The sequence below is a fragment of the Pavona decussata genome, unplaced genomic scaffold (assembly GCF_977016875.1).
Source record: "Pavona decussata unplaced genomic scaffold, jaPavDecu1.1 SCAFFOLD_26, whole genome shotgun sequence".
NCBI lineage: Eukaryota > Metazoa > Cnidaria > Anthozoa > Scleractinia > Agariciidae > Pavona > Pavona decussata.
The window spans coordinates 3,887,263-3,907,192 of record NW_028145449.1 but is presented as its reverse complement, the minus strand read 5'-3'; the positions used below and the strand labels follow the sequence as shown (position 1 = coordinate 3,907,192).

The 19,930-nt window shown below is 38.5% G+C and overlaps 3 protein-coding genes and 1 long non-coding RNA gene across 8 annotated transcripts in view; 1 reads left to right on the top strand and 3 right to left on the bottom strand.

The window, feature by feature from the left end:
* LOC146485606 (uncharacterized) overlaps positions 1–19,930 on the bottom strand; it is a 203,764-nt gene that overhangs the window by 9,597 nt on the left and 174,237 nt on the right. The gene's annotated exons all lie outside the window — the stretch shown is intronic.
* LOC146485607 (uncharacterized) overlaps positions 1–19,930 on the top strand; it is a 141,844-nt gene that overhangs the window by 9,282 nt on the left and 112,632 nt on the right. The window lies entirely within an intron of this gene.
* LOC146485608 (uncharacterized) overlaps positions 1–19,930 on the bottom strand; it is a 127,818-nt gene that overhangs the window by 9,597 nt on the left and 98,291 nt on the right. The window contains exons 1-13 of one of the 3 annotated variants that reach the window (XM_085103410.1): positions 19,048–19,132; positions 15,530–15,675; positions 14,026–14,271; positions 8,931–9,095; positions 8,169–8,282; positions 7,569–7,694; positions 4,399–4,495; positions 3,974–4,192; positions 3,186–3,562; positions 2,736–2,903; positions 2,071–2,181; positions 1,215–1,334; positions 706–796 (exon numbers count right to left, since the gene is read on the bottom strand). The exons of 1 other annotated variant lie outside the window; for it this stretch is intronic. In XM_085103410.1, the coding sequence (XP_084959536.1) occupies positions 706–796; positions 1,215–1,334; positions 2,071–2,181; positions 2,736–2,903; positions 3,186–3,562; positions 3,974–4,192; positions 4,399–4,495; positions 7,569–7,694; positions 8,169–8,282; positions 8,931–9,095; positions 14,026–14,271; positions 15,530–15,675; positions 19,048–19,117 (2,050 nt within the window). In that variant the 5' untranslated portion in view covers positions 19,118–19,132. Of the gene's footprint in view, positions 1–705; positions 797–1,214; positions 1,335–2,070; positions 2,182–2,735; positions 2,904–3,185; positions 3,563–3,973; positions 4,193–4,398; positions 4,496–7,568; positions 7,695–8,168; positions 8,283–8,930; positions 9,096–14,025; positions 14,272–15,529; positions 15,676–19,047; positions 19,133–19,930 lie in introns of those variants that run through there. One more of the 3 variants, XM_085103412.1, reaches the window with a different exon arrangement.
* LOC146485610 (uncharacterized) overlaps positions 1–19,930 on the bottom strand; it is an 83,816-nt gene that overhangs the window by 9,597 nt on the left and 54,289 nt on the right. The window lies entirely within an intron of this gene.

Sequence of the window (19,930 nt, the reverse complement as noted above, 5' to 3'; positions counted from 1 at the left end):
ACGTATATTTTTAATCCCAAGTTAATGTAACTAAATTATGATAGCACCCCAATTTAAAGAGATGACGCTAATGTCTTTGCAGATGTCTGACGTGTTATTGGAAATATATGTACACTCTGAGCGTAATGTCTTTAATGGATCTAGAGACTGTTTACACACTATTTACGCAATCATGAACTGTCTAGGTTGCCAGAAGCTTCCAGAAGCTATTTTGAGCCAACTGTGATGTTCTTAAGGCGGGAAATTACCGGTTAAACCAATTTTTGGCAGGTTGTGATTCTTGACATTTCTGGTACGTTATATAAGTGAATGCGTATTGTTCTCTCTCTCTCTCTTTCTCTCTCTCTCTCTCTCTCTCTCTCTCTCTCTCTCTCTCTCTCTCTCTCTCTCTCTCTCTCTCTCTCTCTCTCTCTCTCTCTCTCTCTCTCTCTCTCTCTCTCTCTATAACCGTTGAGACTGATGACAGATCGATATCAAAAGGTATTAATAAATACAATTAAGCAGAATTTGGTTGACCATCGATTGGCCCAAAGTACTGTGCCTCTCGTTTGCTTCAGAGTTTCTGCTGAGCTATCCCGATCTCTCAGATTTCACCTCTCATCCGACGTACTGGGCATGATCTTACAGTATTTAATTTTGATGTCACGATGCTTTATTCGCCTCATTAAGTTTAAAATACCAGGCAAGGGCTAAGTATTTACTGACCTGTAAGCACCACATAACTCACTGACAGCGGATCATATCTGGTCTGGTACAGTTCCTTGACACAGACTCTGAATCCAGAGGAATTCATGTTCTGCAGAGGTAAACTTTAGTTAATGCTCACTTGCTACTTTAGTTAGAAGTTAAAAGTGTTTCCCAAATATTTGAATACTTTATATATTTCATTGTTAACGGTGAATGTGGCTGAAACATGAAACTCGAAACCTATAATGCCGTACTTTTCATTAGAAAGGACGATTCATGCAACCTAACGTTGTTGAATTGTTTCACTATTTTCAAAATCACAGAAAACTGACATTGCGTCGCTAGACTAACAAGAGAACAAAGATTAAAAGAGAATGTTTTTAATAAAGAAAGGAAAAAACCCTAACAATTTGGAAAATATATCCCAAAGTTTCTCTCGGATTCCTTAGAAAAGTTATTTTTCATTGGTAGAGTTAAAGTTTTGTTATAACTTATATAAAAGTAGCTTGTATAAAACAAAGCTTTACCTCTATCCAGGCTGTGATTCCGTTGTTCTCAGGAGCCGAGTTTCCACTTGCCGTCGTGCTGTGATTAGCGGATATTAAAATCGTTGGCGTTGAGTTATAAGCTCTTGTAAATGAAACAAACTACAAGACAAAAGAGACATTAATACTACTATTTATCTATTTATTTATTTATTTATTTATTTATTTATTTATTTATAATTAATTTATTTGTTTATCTATTTATGCATTCCACGCCGCATCATGAAGTTTTATCTCTGAGTGTAAAAATAATCGTCTTCCTATCTTAATTTCATTCTCACCAAATCTCTTACAGGAAAAAAAATATCATGTGTTATAAAGATATAAGGTGTTTTGCTTTCTTTTTTCTTTCCAAAATTCTCTTTAAGTGGTTCTTCTCGTTGTTTACGTAGGAAAAGCGGATCTTATTAAACAAGGCTCGATGACAGTGATCTTAAGATACCATGGCACGGTAAGCTTCCACTGCATCCCATGTGCCGGTGGCTAGCGTGAACATCACGTAACAGGAGTACATCATTCCCAGATATGAAACTGGACTCAATGTAGGAGCTTACGGTAAATATGTGTACTTTGCCACAGGAAATACGAATCCAAATTCTTTTTCAGGTGTCACGCAGGACTCCATTCGTAAATGTCGTACTACCACACTCGATTTTGCAGAGTCTCTTACACAGTCCTCCATATACTTGCATAGTTTGACATTACATCGCAAGCCCGCATATTCCGCAAAAGGGTTCCATGCAAACTACCCCACAGAAGTCCTTCGGGAAATTGGTCGCTGAAACTCGTTCTTATTTTAAACACCGTTGCTTTCTAGATCTAGTCAAGTTTTCCTTACCTCACAGTAAGCGTTGTTGTTTTCGTCTGTTGGTGGGTTTGTGTTTAGAAAACTGATCACCCCGTGCTCGTTAAACAGCGGTTTGTGGAGTTTGGCGAACGCGAACCAGTTCTGTCAAGAGAAATAACAGTCTTACATGGAACCACTAAATACCAACCAATAAATGTGAGAAGTCACTGCCAAATCTGCGAAACGTGTTGTTAAAAGTGAATGTATTATTTAGTCAGTGACGCAGGCATACTCGGAAGCCAAGTTATAATTTAGAGAAGGTCTTGCCACGAAAAGCGTTTTATCAATTAAGTATGCTTTTTTCCTTCGGCTAGATAACCTGGTAAAAAAGTCACTATTTGAAAACCGAACTGTGTAGGTTTTCGGCCTAAATCTCGAAGTCATGATCACTCTTTTCACAAAGTACTCAGAAACACATTAAGAATGCTGAATATCACAACTTTTTCAAAACAAAAGAACCTAAATTTCCAGCAAAATAATGATTAATATTTGTTAGAGCTTCTTGTTTTATTAAAAAAATTGATAGCACGCTGTAGCATTCGTGCAAATTTCACCTTGCCTAAAAAATTGCTCAAACGACAATAACTTCAACCAACCAGGGGATTGAACATTTATGGTAGTAGCTTTGTACAAAATACCTATAGTTAAGAACATACCACGGTAATATCCTCATGCTTTCCATCAAAATTCTGCATTTCTCTAAGGCATGCCTTAAAAGAATTCTTTGTAGTATCTTCGAGCCAAATGAAAGCGGCATCATACTCATTCCCTGTCCTTAAATGTTCTGACGTCACAAGAACCACAGGCGCTTCAGTAAACTTGTCCTAAAAAATTCCAAGAAAAGAGGTAGTTGAAAATGGCAAAAATCAGTTGGTTAGCAAGTATTTCTAAATGTTTTGGACTGTTTCTTGAGATTCCTGGCAGAATGAACATCCAACGAATATATCTATATTATGTATTTCAATTACAAACTACTTGTTTAGTTGTTCTACACAGAACGAAACTGTGGGATGATTCAGCTGAGATAATTGCTGATTGTATATCAGAGTTACCTTGAGTTCAGTTTTGGCATTTTATTAAATGTTGTTTTCTTAATTAAGTCCTACCTTGGGAAAAGTTACATCTGCACAGTTTGTCCCAGACCACCACTTTTGCAGCTGAATCTTTCCGGTCAAGCTCTCTCGTGGAGCTCCTTGGTACGCGATCCAGTCGACAGAGGCAAATGGGTTGAAATTCTCCTGCTTTCGCCCTGTTTGCATAACGCAAACAGTGAAATTTTTGGGACTGATATTTTCAGTCCAGGAAGTCACTGCGTCGTGGACTGTTACGGAATCGTTAAGTTTCATGTGATTAACGGTGACTTGAATATGAATTTGTTTGTCCGGATAGAAGCGGTATGGCGGAAAAGCGACTGTTTTGCAGTTGGAATCGGACCATTCTGGAACATGGAGGAGTTCTACGCGGCCTCGAACAATTGGAAAACCTGGTAAACAATGAAACGTGTATAACGTTAGTTGGTCAAACTGATAACTCACTCCTTGGTTGGTATTTAATCTGCAGTACCTTTCGCAATGTGATCAAGTTGCTACAGTGACAGTTGTGTTGATTAAAATGGCATTTGTGTTTTTACTAATAGTTCCGTGTTAACCCCTCTCCAGTTTGGCAGGTCCCACGTACCCGATTAACTTGTGGTCTGGCACATGAGATCTTGTTTTTATGGTTATTACGCTGCTGCTTTTGTTGTTAGCTGTCTTTTGAATATTCTGCAGATAGCCGAGTGAGTTCTTTGCAGAATACAAGTTTCTCGTGTCACCAAAGAAGACTGTACAACTGAATAATAAGGTCTTCTGTAGAGCTTTTATGCGAGGTATTTCTTATAGAGTATCTCTCTTACCTTCACAACTTCCTGGATGGTACACCAGGTTATTTTCCAGTCCTCTACAGTAACTTAACTCATGCCAGCATTTGTTGTCGTATGTTGTTCCATTCGCAGTGCACACTGGATCCTGATAGGAGGGACATTGCTCAAAACACTCACAACGGGCGTCATGCGCACTGTACGTCTTGCACACTCCAAACCGTGGACAATGCACATTAAGGCAGGGATTGAAATCTGTGACAAAAAAACGACAATTAAAAATAGCTAAATATTTTCTTGCGTTCAAAATGAGACAGTTTTTGAATGTCTTGCTTTTTGGCATTGTATGTAAAGATTATTCATTTTGGTAAAAGTGTAATAAATGAATAGAAATAAATAAATTAATTAAAAAGTTAATTAAAACACAAAAAATACCTTAATATAATATATGAAAAACCAACCTCCAATCACAGCAAAGCTGACTGTTAAAGGGTCGTGACCACTTCCTGATCCCTGTAAGTCTTTAACGCAAATCTTCATACCCTTAAGGCCAACTTCCTGAAAAAATAATGCAATTTTGAAAACACATACTCCCCTTGCCATGTTTAGGTAAAAAGCCAGCTCTTCATAATTAATAACTTTAAAAAATATTTTGAATTTTTTACCAACGTCCTTCCAGGCCCCAATCCCACAAAAGGAATATTGAACGTGTCTAGTTCAGCCGTTCATCCATTTGGAAGTACGTTCTGAATCTTGTCCTTGGGTCCCTTTTCACAAGAGGATTGTTTAACTTGTCCAGTTCAGCAGTTCAGCTCCATTTGGAACAAACTGGGTACTGATTCTTTTCTTAGAGTTCCCTCCCAGAGAAGGATCGTTTAAATTGCCTAGATCATCCGTCCAACCACATTTGCAACAAAGTGCATTATAATTGTTTTCCCAGTGTTCCCCATTTGAAACTAAGTGCGTTATGATTCTTATCCCAGGATTGTTTCACTTGTCTATTATTTAGGAACTTAAACACAATTTGGAACTAAGTGCTTTCTGATTCTTTTCTCAGGGTCCCTTCCCACAGGAGGATTTTTTTTTACCTGTCTAGTTCAGCAGTTCAACACCATTTGGAACAAAGTGTGTTCTGATTTTTATCCCAGGGTCCCTTCCCACAGAAGGATTGTTTAACCTGTCTAGTTCAGCAGTTCAAACCCATTTCGAAAAAAGTGCGTTCAACACCATTTGGAACAAAGTTCGTTCTGATTCTTTTTTCAGGGTTCCTTCCCAAAGGAGGATTATTTCCCTTGTCTAGTTCAACCGTTCAACCCCATTTGGAACAAAGTGCGTTCTGATTCTTCTCCTAGGGTCTGTTCCCACGAGAGGATTGTCTAGCTTGTCTAGTTCAGCCGTTCGACCCCATGTAGAACAAAGTGCGTTTTGATTCTTCTCTCATGGTTCTCTTCCCACAGGAGGATTGTTTAATTTGTCCAGTTCAGTCGTTTAACCTCACTTAGAACAAAGTGCTTTTTGAATCTTTTCTAAGGGTTCTTTCTCAAAGGAAGATTGTTTTATTTGCCTAGTTCTGCAGTTCAACCCCGTTTGGAACAAACTGCGTTCTGATGCTTATCCCGGGATCCCTTCCCACAGGAGGATTGTTTCACTTGTCTAGTTCAGCAGTTCAACCCCATTTGGAACAAAGTGAGTTTTGATTCTTTTCTGAGGGTCCCTTCCAACAGCAAGATTGTTTGCCTTGTCTAGTTCATCCGCTCCACCCCATTTGGAAGAAAGTGCGTTGTTTCTTTTTTCAGGGTCCCTTCCCACAGGGGAATTGTTTCACTTGTCTAGTTCAGTAGTTTAACCCCATTTGGAACAAAGTTGCGTTCCGATTCTTTTCTCAGGGTCCCTTCCCCCAGGAGAATTTTTTCCCTTGTCTATTTCAGCCTTTCAACCAAAATTTGGAACAAAGTGCGTTATGATTCTCTTCTTAGGGTGCTTTTCCAAAGGAGGACTGTTTCAATTGTCTAGTTCAGCCCTTCAACCTAATTGGGAACAAAGTGCGTTCTAATTCTTTAATCAGGGTCTCTTCCCAAAGGAGAATTGTTTCACTTTTTTAGTTCAGCCTTTTAACCCAATTTGAAGCAACGTGGATTTTGATTCTTTTCTCAGGGACCCTTCCCCCGGGAGGATTGTTTAAGTTGTCTAGTTCAGCCGTTCAACCCCATTTAGAACAAAGTGCGTTTTGATTCTTCTCCCAGGGTCTGTTCCCACGAGAGGATTGTCTAGCTTGTCTAGTTCAGGCGTTCGACCCCATTTAGAACAAAGTGCGTTCTGATTCTTTTCCGGTTCTCCTCCCACAGGAGGATTGTTTAATTTGTCTAGCTGAGTCGTTTAACCTCACTTAGAACAAAGAGCGTTTTGAATCTTTTCTAAGGGTTCTTTCCCACAGGAAGATTGTTATATTTGTCCAGTTCTGTAGTTCAACCCCGTTTCGAACAGCATGCTTTCTGATTCTTTTACTTGTCTAGTTCGACAGTTCGACTCCAGTTGGAATAAAGTGCGTTCTGATGTTTATCCCGGGATCCCTTTCCACAGGAGGATTGTTTCACTTGTCTAGTTCAGCAGTTCAAACCAATTGGAACAAAGTGCGTTCTGATTCTTTTCTGAGGGTCCCTTCCCACAACAAGATTGTTTGCCTTGTCTAGTTCATCCGCTCCACCGCATTTGGAAAAAAAGTCCGTTCTGTTTCTTTTCTCCGGGTCCCTTCCCAAAGGAGGATTGTTTCACTTATCTAGTTCAGCAGTTCAACCCCATTTGGAACAAAGTGAGTTCTGATTGTTTTCTGAGGGTCCCTTCTCACAACAAGATTGTTTGCCTTGTCTAATTCATCCGCTCCACCCCATTTGGAAGAAAGTGCGTTCTGTTTCTTTTCTCAAGGTCCCTTCCCTCAGGAGGATTGTTTCACTTGTCTAGTTCAGCCTTTGAACCCAATTTCGAACAAAGTGCGTTCTGATTCTTTTCTCAGGGTCCCTTCCCCCAGGAGGATTTTTTCCCTTGTCTAGTTCAGCCTTTCAACCAAATTTGGAACAAAGTGCGTTATGATTCTCTTCTCAGGATGCCTCCCCAAAGGAGTACTGTTTCAATTGTCTAGTTCAGCCCTTCAACCTAGTTGGGAACAAAGTGCGTTCTGATTCTTTTCTCAGGGTCTCTTCCCAAAGGAGGATTGTTTCACATTTTTAGTTCAGCCTTTCAACCCTATTTGAAACATCGTGGATTCTGATTCTTTTCCCAGGGTCCCTTCCCTCGGGAAGATTGTTTAACTTGTCTAGTTCAGCTGTTCAATCCCATTTAGAACAAAGTGCGTTTCAATTATTTTCCCAGTGTTGCCCTTTAGGAGCAAAGTGCGTTTTGTTTTCTATCCCAGGGTCTTCATTTAAAGGAGGATTATTTAACTTGTCAAGTTCATCCGTTCAATCCCATTTGAAACAAAGTGCGCTCAGATCGTCTTCCCATAGGAGGATTGTTTTACTTGTCTTTTGCAACCGTTGAACCCCATTTGGAACAAAGTGCGTTTCTTAGGGTCCCTTCTTACAGGGCAAAGTCCACGTCTTATAAAGCGAAAATAGGACAGCTGGTAATATCATACCTCCACCCAGGCCGTAATGATGTTGTTTTCTGGAGGAACGAAGCTTTTCGCTTGACGGTCATATTGGTGGTGAACGGAAACAAGGACCACTGGTGACTCATAGAACGTGGTGTTAAAAGGCACTTCCTGAAAACGGTAAATCAATGAATAAACAAACAACAAATTAGATTTATAAATCAATACAAAGTTCTAATTAATCTTATCTAACGGTGAAGTAGCTCAAACAATCATTAGGAAAGAAAGTTTATTTAGGAACCTTTTTAGTTACTATATGTTTATTTTCATATTGTTTTATTTATTGTTCTATTTATTTATATTTGTTTCATTAATGGTCATTTTTCTTTCTAAAGTTTTTTTAATACTTTATTTAAAAGAGCTGTACATTTTCATAGTGCTCTGCAATGGAATATTTTGAGATGATTGTTTTGTTTATTCTCAATTCTTGCCTGCTTGGTAATGTATTGATAGTGTTAAGAGAATAGAAATATTAACCACAAGTGGTAATTTTACTTTGAGTGAGGTAAGTTTTGAAAGTATAACAAAAAGGCAAGCTCTGATTTGCTTCATAATAAAGCGAGGTGACTGATAGCTGTCACTTACCTGACAGAATCCATAGTTCTCGTTAGCTGACGGTTTGCCTTTGTTGGGAAAAACTGCTTCTTCAGTGATCGTAAAATTGAGATGAGAGCCATTGCCGAGGAAAGCGAACCAGTCCTATAAAAAGAAAAATTTCAACTTTTATTACTGGTCTTTCCATCTGAGGCAAAATTAAAATTAAAAATTGTTTCTTATGTTATCGCCAAGTACAGGGTAGTAGTCAGAGAAGCGAGTTGTGTTTTGTTTTAATTCTTTATAAAACATAGCTATTCTTACAGCCACGTTTGGTAACCGCGTGTAAACCAGCAACATGTTACACACGAGAAGAAGCACGTGAAGGACCGCAGAATCCTGACACGTGATAAAACCATTGGCACTTGGTAAAAACATTCCATGTCCTCAATTCATAGCACGGCAGTCGGTAAAAGGACCGATTGAGTACTTGCAACGCATGCAGAAGCGTCTAAAAATGTTTTTCATGGAGATTCCGTAGGAAAAAGTGTCGTCGGGTTAGATGAACAGGGAATACAAACAGACTATCTTTAACGCCTAGCCATAGCAGCTTTTCCTATAAAACAATTTTGTGTTGAATTAAGTAAGCGCTTTGGATTAATTTATTGCGAGATTTATTTGTTCAAGCCTTTGATAAAACGTTTAAACAGCGAAACCACCATTTACTAAAACGCCTTCGATTAGTAATCATTTTCACGAAGTTTAAACTTAGTTGAGTCACCTTTAACTTATTTTCAACGGTTAGTGGCTTACCACAATTGTATCCTGGTGTTTTCCGTCAAAAGGCAAGAATTCACGGATACAGACTTCAAATCCCCGATTTTCTAGATTTTCCAACCAAACATAGACGGCATCATTCGGTTTTGTACTACGAGAATATTTAGCGGTTACAAACACAGTAGGTCTTCCACCAAAGCTCTGCAAAGCAAGTTTTTGAACACTTCATCAGGAAAATGATGATTCAAATCATACACAGTGACTATTAGTTAAAAGATACGCAATTGTTTCTTAAAGGTAAAGTGTAATTTTTATACATAGTTTATACCCTGGAACTAGTAATGTGGAGGAGAGGGGGAGGGGGGGGGGGGGGGGGGGTCAGAGATTTCGATGAAGGTGTTGTCTCCCGGACAAGCTAGCCAGGGAATCAAGACCATTAGCAACGTTTCGCATTATATTGGGACGTTTCTGCTTGAAGAAGAAGAAGAAGAAGAAGAAGAAGAAGAAGAAGAAGAAGAAGAATAAGAAGAAGAAGAAGAAGAAGAAGAAGAAGAAGAAGATACTTTTATTTAAAATAGCGTAATTCCTTCAGTAATTATAAAAACAAAATTACTGTTATCAACGGAAGCCCTAATTACAATGTTAAAAATTCTACAAATATTAAAAAGATTACAAACATTAAAATGGTGGACGCTTCCTTGGACACTGCGGATAATACGAAAATAGGTCGATAGTTGTCCATGTCTATAGCCACGCCCTTCTTGAAAAGGGGAGTAACTTTAGCGAGCTTCCAGTCACGTGGCACAGCTCCCTGTGATAGCGAGGCGTTAATTATGCGGGTAAGAGGGCAGTGGCTTCAGCAGAGTCTTTTAGCAACCGTGGAGAAATGTTGTCAAGTCCACTGGCCTTGCCTGCTTTTTTTTGTTTGATGATTTTAAGGACAAATGTTTCGCTCACCTTTTCAAATTTTAAACTTGGACGCGATGGATTGATTTCGTGTCGAGTTTGCTGCCTATTTGGAGAGTTTACAATTCCAAGAGTTTGCTTCATGCGTGTAACGGCTGTGGTGAAAAACAGTTTGAAACTGTTTGCGATTTTGTTTTCGTCACTACAAAGGTCTCCATTGATATCAATAGTTTTGGAAAAAGTTGACTTCTTTTCCCTGGGAGGGGGGGGGGGGGGGGGAGGGGAATGTTTTCATTGTCGTCCAAAAGGCTCTGGTGATTCTCAATTAGCTTCTTGTTTTTAAGTTTGTTTAACCTTCTTGACAGAATTGAACACACGATTTCGCATAGATTTGTTTGCAAGCCAGTCTTCGTCGAGCGATGTTCTTCGCGCCTTCTTTAACAGATAGTCGCGTTGGTGAATGTCTTTCTTTATGTTGCCGGTGATCCATGGACCATCGTCCATACCACGAACTTTATTCTGAATGAGCGGGACATGACGATCTGCTATCTCTAGGAATTTGGTCTCAAAAACAGTCCATAACTCGTCAACACAAACGAATCAGTTGTGGGTCAAAGAAATTCCAACATGAGTCAGATGCTGGAGGGAATAACGGGCGACAAATACAACATAGATGACGCCTTGCTCCACGGCAGAAACCGGGACGAACACGATGAGAGGCTAGAAGCTGCTCTTATGCGTCGTTAGAAGCCGGCGTGACACTCCACCATGCAAAGTGCAAGTTCAGCGCTAACCCTGTCACGTCATAACCTCCAGTGCCATCGAGGATGATCCTGTAAAGCTTCAAACAATTGCAGACCCACCGCCACCACAGAATTTGGCAAAAAGGGAGTACATTTCTTGGCATGAACCAATTAAGCAAGTTCTCAGAACATGTTGCTGACAAGACGAAGAGCATCAGAGAACTGCTTCCTAAAGAGAGCCAGTGAATCTGGAGAAGTGATCGGCAGAACGCGTTCAAGCAAACCAAAGCCGACCTTGCACAAGTCCCGGTACTAGCCTTATGTGACCTGAACAAGGTTTAGTCATGGTCATTCTTTAGCTCGAAACAGACAACTCCTGGATCGAGGCCACTATCGTTCATGTCAGAGCGATGCCACCCACCGAAACCAAATACACGCAGATATACAAGGAAGTTCTAGCTCTGACAGAGGCGTGCGAGGAGTCATCGGAATACATCGTGGTTACGTCAATGGTTTTGGAAACGGACCACAAACCCCCTGGTTCTGCATTTAAGTAGTCACACACTGGATCAAGTTCTGCCATAGAGCCAGCGATTCAAAATGCGACTAATAAGATACTTCTTCAAGGAAATTAATCGTGTTTCTAGAAAGAAGATGTACAAAGCCGATGCGATCTCGAGATCAAATGTTCCAGTCGACAATCTATGATAAAGAAATGATTGCGCATGTCGGAAGTGCGATATCTTCACTGCTTGGCTCAACACAACACTGCAGGCAGTCATGGAAGCACAAGAGGAGGATCCAGTCTGCAGCTGGAAATCAAAGTGCACTGCTACGAGGGATGACCTGACAACCACACATTGAACGATAATGGTCCCCAGTTTGATAATACAGGATTCTCACACATTGCCAAGGAGTGGAGAATCAAACACCAGAAATAGTCCAAAATATTCAAAGAAGAGTGGAGAAGTCGAACGCGAGTTCAGAACAGGCAGTGAAGAACCTGCTCACAAAAAAACTATCCCGATAAAGGATTGCTTCGGCCGTTTTTCTCGGGCAGAAAAATAAATAAATAAATAATTTAATAAATAAATAAATAAATAAATAAATAAATAAATAAAAATAAGATAAAAAGAAAAGTTGGGATGGGTAGGGGTGTAGTCAAATGTAAAACAAAGCAAAATAAGATTAAAATGTGGGCCATGAGAACTCCTACGCCCCCCCCCCCCCCCCTCCCCCTCCCTTTATGCTAAAAGAGACTTGTCACGTACTCCTCCAATGAAGCATGCCAAGACTAAAGTGCGTCTATTTACCTTTAAGAACCTTTGACCGAGTGAACATTCATCCAACACACACGCAATACTTGGATCAATGAAACACAATTGCAGGAAATTAAGTTATGATGGCCAAAAGTTGTGTTACAGTCATAAAATATTGAAAAGCCAAACAAAATATACTGTATTTTTATTTAATAACCGTTTAACTTTTAGGTCATGCAATTAACATTGAGAACTTTAGCTTAATCCTAAAAACACTAAGGAGCTTTGAGGAATAACAATATCATGACAGATTTGTCAGTGAACTCAAAGAAGATCATCAAAGCATAAAATTCGAGTTAGAGGTCAATCCTTGATAATCGTTTAAAAAACCACTTTTTTAAATTCTAAAACGCAAATAGGGTTTATCTCTGGAGAAAATCTCTTATGGCTATTTCAATTTTTGATAAAAAGAAAAACATTTAGCTTGGGTTAAATGCGAGAATTTTAAAATTCGTTCTATAGGTCCATAACCTTTCCTCAATAGAGATTAACTGTTTTCGTTATTGATAATTAAATTTAGGTGATGTTGAAAACTAGTCAAGGTACAGCATTATATAAATAAAATATCCTTGAGAATTTCTACTGAATGGCAAATGACACTACGCTGTTGAAGTTCATTCTGACCCTTGAGTATAAACGGCGCAAGGTGATTCTAGCTTTTGAGTCTATGCATCAGACGAAGTTCTTCATAGTTTTATTTATGAATGACCTAAGTGTGGTTCTATCTTTGAGTTAGTGGATAGGACGAAATCCTACGACATGACCTTTCAAATGAAAGCTGCTTAAGCAAACAATATTTCCGGTATATTTCGATGAACGAAGAAATATTCAAGTGCAAGTGTCCAGTTTTTAGGTGTAGTACAAGTGTGGAAGTATTCAAATGTTAAGTTTATAAATAAAATATCCTTGAGCACTTTTACTAATGGTAATTGATACTACGCCGTTGAAGTTCATTCTGACCCTTGAGTATAAACGGCGCAAGGTGGTTCTAGCTTTTGAGTCTATGCATCAGACGAAGTTCTCCATTGTCTTGTTTATGAATGGCCTTTGGGTGGTTCTACCTTTTGAATTTGTGGATATGACAAAATCCTACGACATGACCTTTCAAATGAACGCTACTAGGCAGAAAACATTTCCGGAATATTTCGATGCACGAAGAAATATTCAAGTGCAAGTGTCCAGTTTTCAGGTGTAGTACAAGTGTGGAATTATTCAAGTGTTAAGTGTACAGTGGTGCTGCTTGTTTTGCTGAATAAATCTGGTCAATTTTTGAGGCTGTCGATAGCTTCTGGCGTACTTTATTACGGTATTCCTGGTGCCAATAATGCTGCCCTAAAAAGTTCAGTTCTCTAAACTTTGACTCAGAAGAAGTACGCCCTAAAGGTAGAATTGAGAAGTAGTTTTCACTTGTGCTGATTTCCTGATTAAATTATGTTTCACTGTTTTGCGCTTTTTCATTCTAAATTTCCATTCCCTAAAAAGCTTCGGGAGTATAACGGTCCAAGTTCTTTTTTTCCTGTGATTATGGTAGTAATTTTCTGTGCGGCAGAAGATGCCTTTTACTTTTCAGTTTGTGTTGGGTAAATGCTCAGTACGTCTTTTTATCAGCGTTCTCCTATAGTTCTGTTTACTAAGCTGCATATAATCTCACTTTCAATCTCTGAATTAAATGTTTACGTTTTGGAACTTAATGAAATTTATTGTTTTGTATTTTTCTCGGTGCTGCTTTTCTCAATCATTGAGATCAAATCCATGTTTTGGAGAGTCTGCATAAGAATTTCACCATTCAAGTGATATCTATTGCCATCAAATAACGTACTTTGCTGAGCTGAAGAGATAATCAGCATTGTTGTTTAGTGTGCACTAGAATGGGAAGTCACAGAGCATGCACACAAGAGAACTGCTGAGGAAGTTTCTTTGATGGCATTGAAAAATTGGTTCTGTAAGATTCGATAGCCGTTTCTTCTTGGTTGTTGGCTGATATAAAAGGGAACACGGTAAGGAAATTCAAAATGGCAAGACTTGACACCCAACGGAACACCCTTTTTGCTTGATCTAACTTTTCAGGGCAGGCGGACCTGTTGCTTTTGAGCGTCAAACGGGCAACGTGAAAATTGAAGAGTTAATATATCGTTAGCTCTAACGTCACTTCTATTGTCTAACCTGAGAAAAGGTGACTTTATCACACTTGGTTTCTGTTGTCCATATTCCACTGAAAGTTACGCTACCATGTGATATCCCTGGTTTGTCTTGGAAGGCCACCCAGTTTATTGTTCCTGTGCCATTTGTGGAGCCTGTTGCACGCTGACATAGCTGAAATCCTGAAGTATTTATCTCGGTTGTCCAATAGGCTGACGGTGAATGAACAATAGAGGAATCCTCATGACTCAGTGACACAAACACTCGAACCTAAAAGTTAAAAGGTAGAAAAGTACAAGATCATTAAGCAGGAGAGTAACATCTTATGAATAAACATGATTGGTTTGTTTGTATTTCACAAATTCAAGAACATTACCAATCAAGTAGAGCTAAAAACACTAATTTCCCCCTCTTTCCAAAATCTTCAGTCTCAAAATAATAACAACAATTTTTCCCACGTCTTAAAAATATAACTATAATAAAGCATGAATGATTGGAGAACAATCAATCTTTTTATTTTACGTTCCCAAGGAGCTCAGTTAAATAACAGAGGAATATTACAGGACCCAGTAGATATATTCGATATGTCATCATCACCCATCACGGTCACCTGTCATCATTTATTGGAAACGTTTTTTTTTTTTGTTAATTACTATTATTATTATTATTATTTTTATTATTATTATTATTATTATTATTATTATTATTGTTGTTGTTGTTGTTGTTGTTGTTGTTATTATTATTATTATTATTATTATTATTATTATTATTATATTTTATTTTTGTGGTGGAGGGGGTGGGGGGGGGGGGGGAGGGATTAGGAGTTGTTTTGTTTCCCTTTAGCCACTCACGATCCCTCCCATGCTCTATTCGGAAAAGCTTGTTCATGCCACTTTTGTCTTTTTTTTTCTTATTTTCCTTGGATTTACGTCACCCAAAATAAAATAACTTGGAACCTTTTAAAAGCCCTAGCAACTTAATTCTTCTGGAGCCTTATGGTTTGAAAATACATACAAAGAAATGTAGACTAATAATTGGTACACGATCACAGTTCTATTGTAGGCAATCCTCTTTTTGTATACTTTATACACACACGGATGTTATCATTAGTCGCCCACGTAGCAAATAAGGAAAGAATTTTAGAATATTTCATTCATTTGTTTGAGGTTCAATTGACAACTGTTACACAGCATTGATGGCCATTAAATTTTACCTTTTTCATACAATTCTATCGCTCATCCGATGTTAAGACAAACTTATGTTTGTCAGAATCAAGCGAAAAGTTAATCTGCGAAACAACATGCAACGCAGCATCAAAATTATAGGAAACAAGATTTTCTGCAGCATAAAAAACACCAGATTCCTTTCTAGTTGTTGGACACGGTATATTTCAGTAGGGGAAGCCGCTCGCATTAAATATCCCTGGGGTTGACAGAAAGAAAATTAACTTCCCAAAGGATGTGATAAAAAGCAAGATCCCCTGGAATCACCATGAAGCTCATTGTCATTCTTAGAGTTATAAACTTACCGTTCCCGATCCACTGAACGTCTGAGGGAATACCACATTGGTGCAACGTGGCAATGTACAGCGATCAGGTACATCACAGCGGCTGTTGCAGTTCCATCCCTGTGGTATCTCAGTTGAATTTGTTCTTCCTCTCTGCATGGTGACACCTAAAGATTTAAAAGATAATCCGGTTTGAAGATGTTGTGTTTAAGAAGAGAATAGAGGGAAGGGGGTGGGGTGCTGTAAGTGGAGTAAGGGTGCATTACTCGGAGAAGAAATTTAAAAAATATTAATTTAATGGAATAAATAGTGCATCACAGATGTAAAATAAGTAAACACCCTATTAGGAAGAATCAGCTGAGATCGATGTCTTCTAAAGTTACAGAACACGAAAGTAATCAGGCACCATATGTTTTGCAATCTGTCGAGGTACTGATGTAACAATGGACCCGAAATAGATCAAAACCCTTCTGCAAGTAAGGGCTTGCTCCAGCCCAGCAGGAAATACCATTCATTGTTTAAGATCCAAAGGTCGTAAAATTCTTAGATCGATAAGGCTGCACAAACAAGTCACGAACTTTGAGATTTTACTGTTAAAACGTTTCCATTCTCAATGTGACGATTTTGAGAATCTTTAGAAGCGCTTTTTTACATTTTCAAGGTATTTGATGAATAGCACAATATTCTAACCCACACTATTCACGAAAATAAACCCAAAATAGATTAAAGAAGAAAAGACTTAGTTAGTTGACCATAACATCCTGAAACCGTTTAGCAAAATTGCATAGTATATTCTCACCAAAATAATTTAATTCGGCGCTGTTGAAATTCATCGCTGAACCTGATTTAGTGGAACGACTATTAAATTCTAAAGGGAGGTGTGTACAGTCTTTTGATAACAGTAAATATCCACTATTCATTTTGTACTCGAGACGGGGAGAAGGTTATCTGCTGAGAGATGGTTTTTGTGCTGAAATTAATGCTTCAAGAAGGTTAGCTGAAATGAAGACCTTAAATGCAAGTTTGGTCTAAACAACTCTGTTTTTAAGGTGTCATCGTTGTCAACTTCAATAGCTGATTTATGTTGGGATCAAGAGTTGTTGTGCTGCCAAGTACTGCAAAAACGTGCTTGTCTGCGCAACTTCAATTTTAGTTGTATTATTTGAACTAAGAGGTTAGTAACCTTTGCAAAATTAAAACCACACGAAACAAATAAAAGAGTTCGGTATCAATGTTGTTCGATCTTACGTAAGCTGGAATTCTCCAAGGGCAGTGTAAGGCTGTACAACCCGGAAATGTTCGGTACTCTTTTATAAAATGGCACGAAAAGTTTTTGTTTCATGAGTATTTCTAGGAGAAGACATAAATAGTATTCAAAGAACTAAATTTCATTGCTTTTTATCTTTTTGTTTCGTTTTCGCAGCAATGTAAGAACATTTGGTATCTTCCTGCAGGGGGCGTGCCCTTGATTTCCATTTACTTAGTGCAATTTCTAATATACCCTCAAATTATCAACCAAAAACAGAAACTGAAGTCACAAAAGAATAATTTAAATCCATGTTTAACTCGAGGAGACAAAATCTTGACATTACCAAAAGTAAATACGACTAAGTACGGACTTAAAGGGAGAGTTTCACGGTTCGGCGCATGTGCGAGCGATAACGTAAGCGCTGTCAAGCCAATTGTTTTTGGACCAATCAGAAGCGAGTACACAACCCCGGCGGGATACGGCGGGCAAGTCTTATAACTTGCTGGCATAAAAGTAAAACTGACCGGCCAGTGTTTCGGTCACGTTTCAGAAAGAAACAAAAAGGCTGTCCATGTAAAACACATGGGGATTTTTGCAGCGCCGCTTCGTGAATGTCCCATGACATTCAAGTAATGCCAGAACTTTTGCGAACGTGTACGGTTTTATTTTAGTACAATGTCGATATCTCGCGGCACCGACCTTTTTTTATTACGAGCGGTTCGAAAAGCCGAGAAGCTCCCTCAAACTTACGTACTTAAATCCAGTATTTCATCAGCGTTCAGTGATAAACTTACTATAGTGTGTACGCTCGATAGCCTGATTTTATTAGACCAGCGAGAAGGCGAAGAACGAGAAATCCGCAAGCTTCAAGAAGCGATGCGACCGTTTAGTAACAACAACACTGAGCGTCCTTCCGAGATGCTGGAATGCATTTGAGAAAACTCTGTCATGGTGGCAAATCAAAACTGCGTTTGCCATTCGCAATGACCATAATTTTATAGATAAATGAATACCTTACAATAGATTTTGTAGTTTGCCGCAAATCTTTTGGATTTTTTTTCTACTGCCCGCTATTCGAGCCCGCTAATAGACGACTACAACAAACTCGCAGATTTGATCTCATATTTATTCGCTTCGCGTCTCAGTGTTGTACAATTTTTTCCATCCAAAGCAAAACACTGATGTTTGATGCTGTTTGCCCGTCGAATTCTCCGTTTTTGATAGTTGACTTCCATATGAACAAACAGTACGATTGAAATCTAGAAAATATCCAAAGCCAGTTGATGACCTTTGCCATTTCCGGCGAAAGCAGATATGCCGCGAAATCGTTGTCTCTTTTAAACAGACTTATCTCTTTACCAATTTTCCACGTTTGGTGGACGTATCGTGTTAACCACACAGGATTTCTACATCCACTCCTGTCTGTCCGCTTTAACTTCTGTGCTTAAAAGTGCTCGCAAAATTTGGCCACAGAACGTTCCGTCGCCGGTCGACCGCGACGTCTCCTTTCCGATCCATTGACAAAAATGTCGTTTTCGGATGCTAAAACACTTTTAACCTACCAAAAATCGAACTTATATTTACAACAGGAAACAAATATTATAAAAAGTGAAGAACGAAGAGCGGATGATCCAAATTCGGGCGCGATTTCAACAGATTGTTCCATCACAAGCTCGCATCGAATTTAGTGTCGACCCGTACAATTTATTTTAGAGCCGGTCTGCTCGCGCATGCGCTTGACCGTGAAACTCGGCCTTTAAATCACTCAGATACGAAGGAGCCAACCTGTGGAATAAATTACCAAATGAATACCGAAAAGCGGACTCTTACAAACTGTTCAAGAAACAGATATATTAGATACGGATTTGGCCGCCCGCTACATGTTGTAATCAAATGCTGATATATTTTAAAACATTTTATACAATTTTATACTATATATTCAATAATCTTAGAAACATTGTAAATAGTATCTTTCTCATCTTTTTCAGTATTTTCATTTATCATTTTCATTACTTTTTCCTTTCATTATTATTATTACTATTTTATTTTGTGACTATTCCTGTAAAGTAGCTGGTTAGCTAAGTGTTTAGTCACGTTAATAAACTTACTTACTTACTTTTTACTTACTTAACTGTTCCTTGAAATGAAACTTACGAAATATGAATTACGTTTTGAAAAAGTTTCGCAACTGGCTTAGAACACTTCGATGTCTACAATAAAAGGAGAATGTACATGAATAGATATTCCTAACAATTTTATTAATGTGTTAGGTTATAATACTCTACCTTACCTTTCACGGTAGAAACAAAATTCTCCAGGTATAAGAGAAACACCAATGCTGATATTTTCCAATGATTCATCTTGAAGCAATCTTGGGAAATCCAAAGGAGCAATCCTTGACTTGGACCTACACGCAGCTGTTTTATAACCCCTGTTTGACAACCCACGTGATTTCTCATACCTTAGCAAGGGTGTATCAATTCCTCTAAAACAATGATGGCATTTAAACAAATAAACTAATTACGCAATTAAATCTTAGCAAAGACACCTCACCTGTGACATTCTGAGACAACGCAAGTTTGAACACATGAGCTTTATTTGGAGGGATAAATAATATGAATTTATGGTCCGAATTAAAAAAAAAAAAAATTTCATTATTTATAGTATTTAGCAAGTTTACTTATTTTACTAATCAAAGCATTGGCCATTCTAAAGGAAATGAACTTGTAAGAAAAAGCGCAAGATAAAAGCAGACAAAGAAGTTTTCCCCCCTTTATTTAAAAGAGCACAAGGCATTTCGGACGATGTCTGCTTATAAAAATAGCGCTGAAACTGAAGTTGTTTCAGCGCAATTTAAATACCACTTAATCATAACAGCTAATAAATCTATGATTTGATAACTAAGCAGCTTAATGTGATGAGACTAGATCATCACAATGAATCACGCGAGATTCATTTGCCGACAATCACTCACTTCCGCCTGTCCCTTGGGAGTCATAAATTTTCCCCTTCCCCTTGTATTTTCAGTTCCCTCTTTTTCCTCGATGGTTCAAGTCCCATTTTCTCTATTTTTGCTGTTGCAAAGTATTGATTATGGCTTGTCACATATGCGTATCTACGTCACTTTTGATGTTTCGTTTCTTGTGTACGCTTTTCCTTCCTCAGTCGAGTTT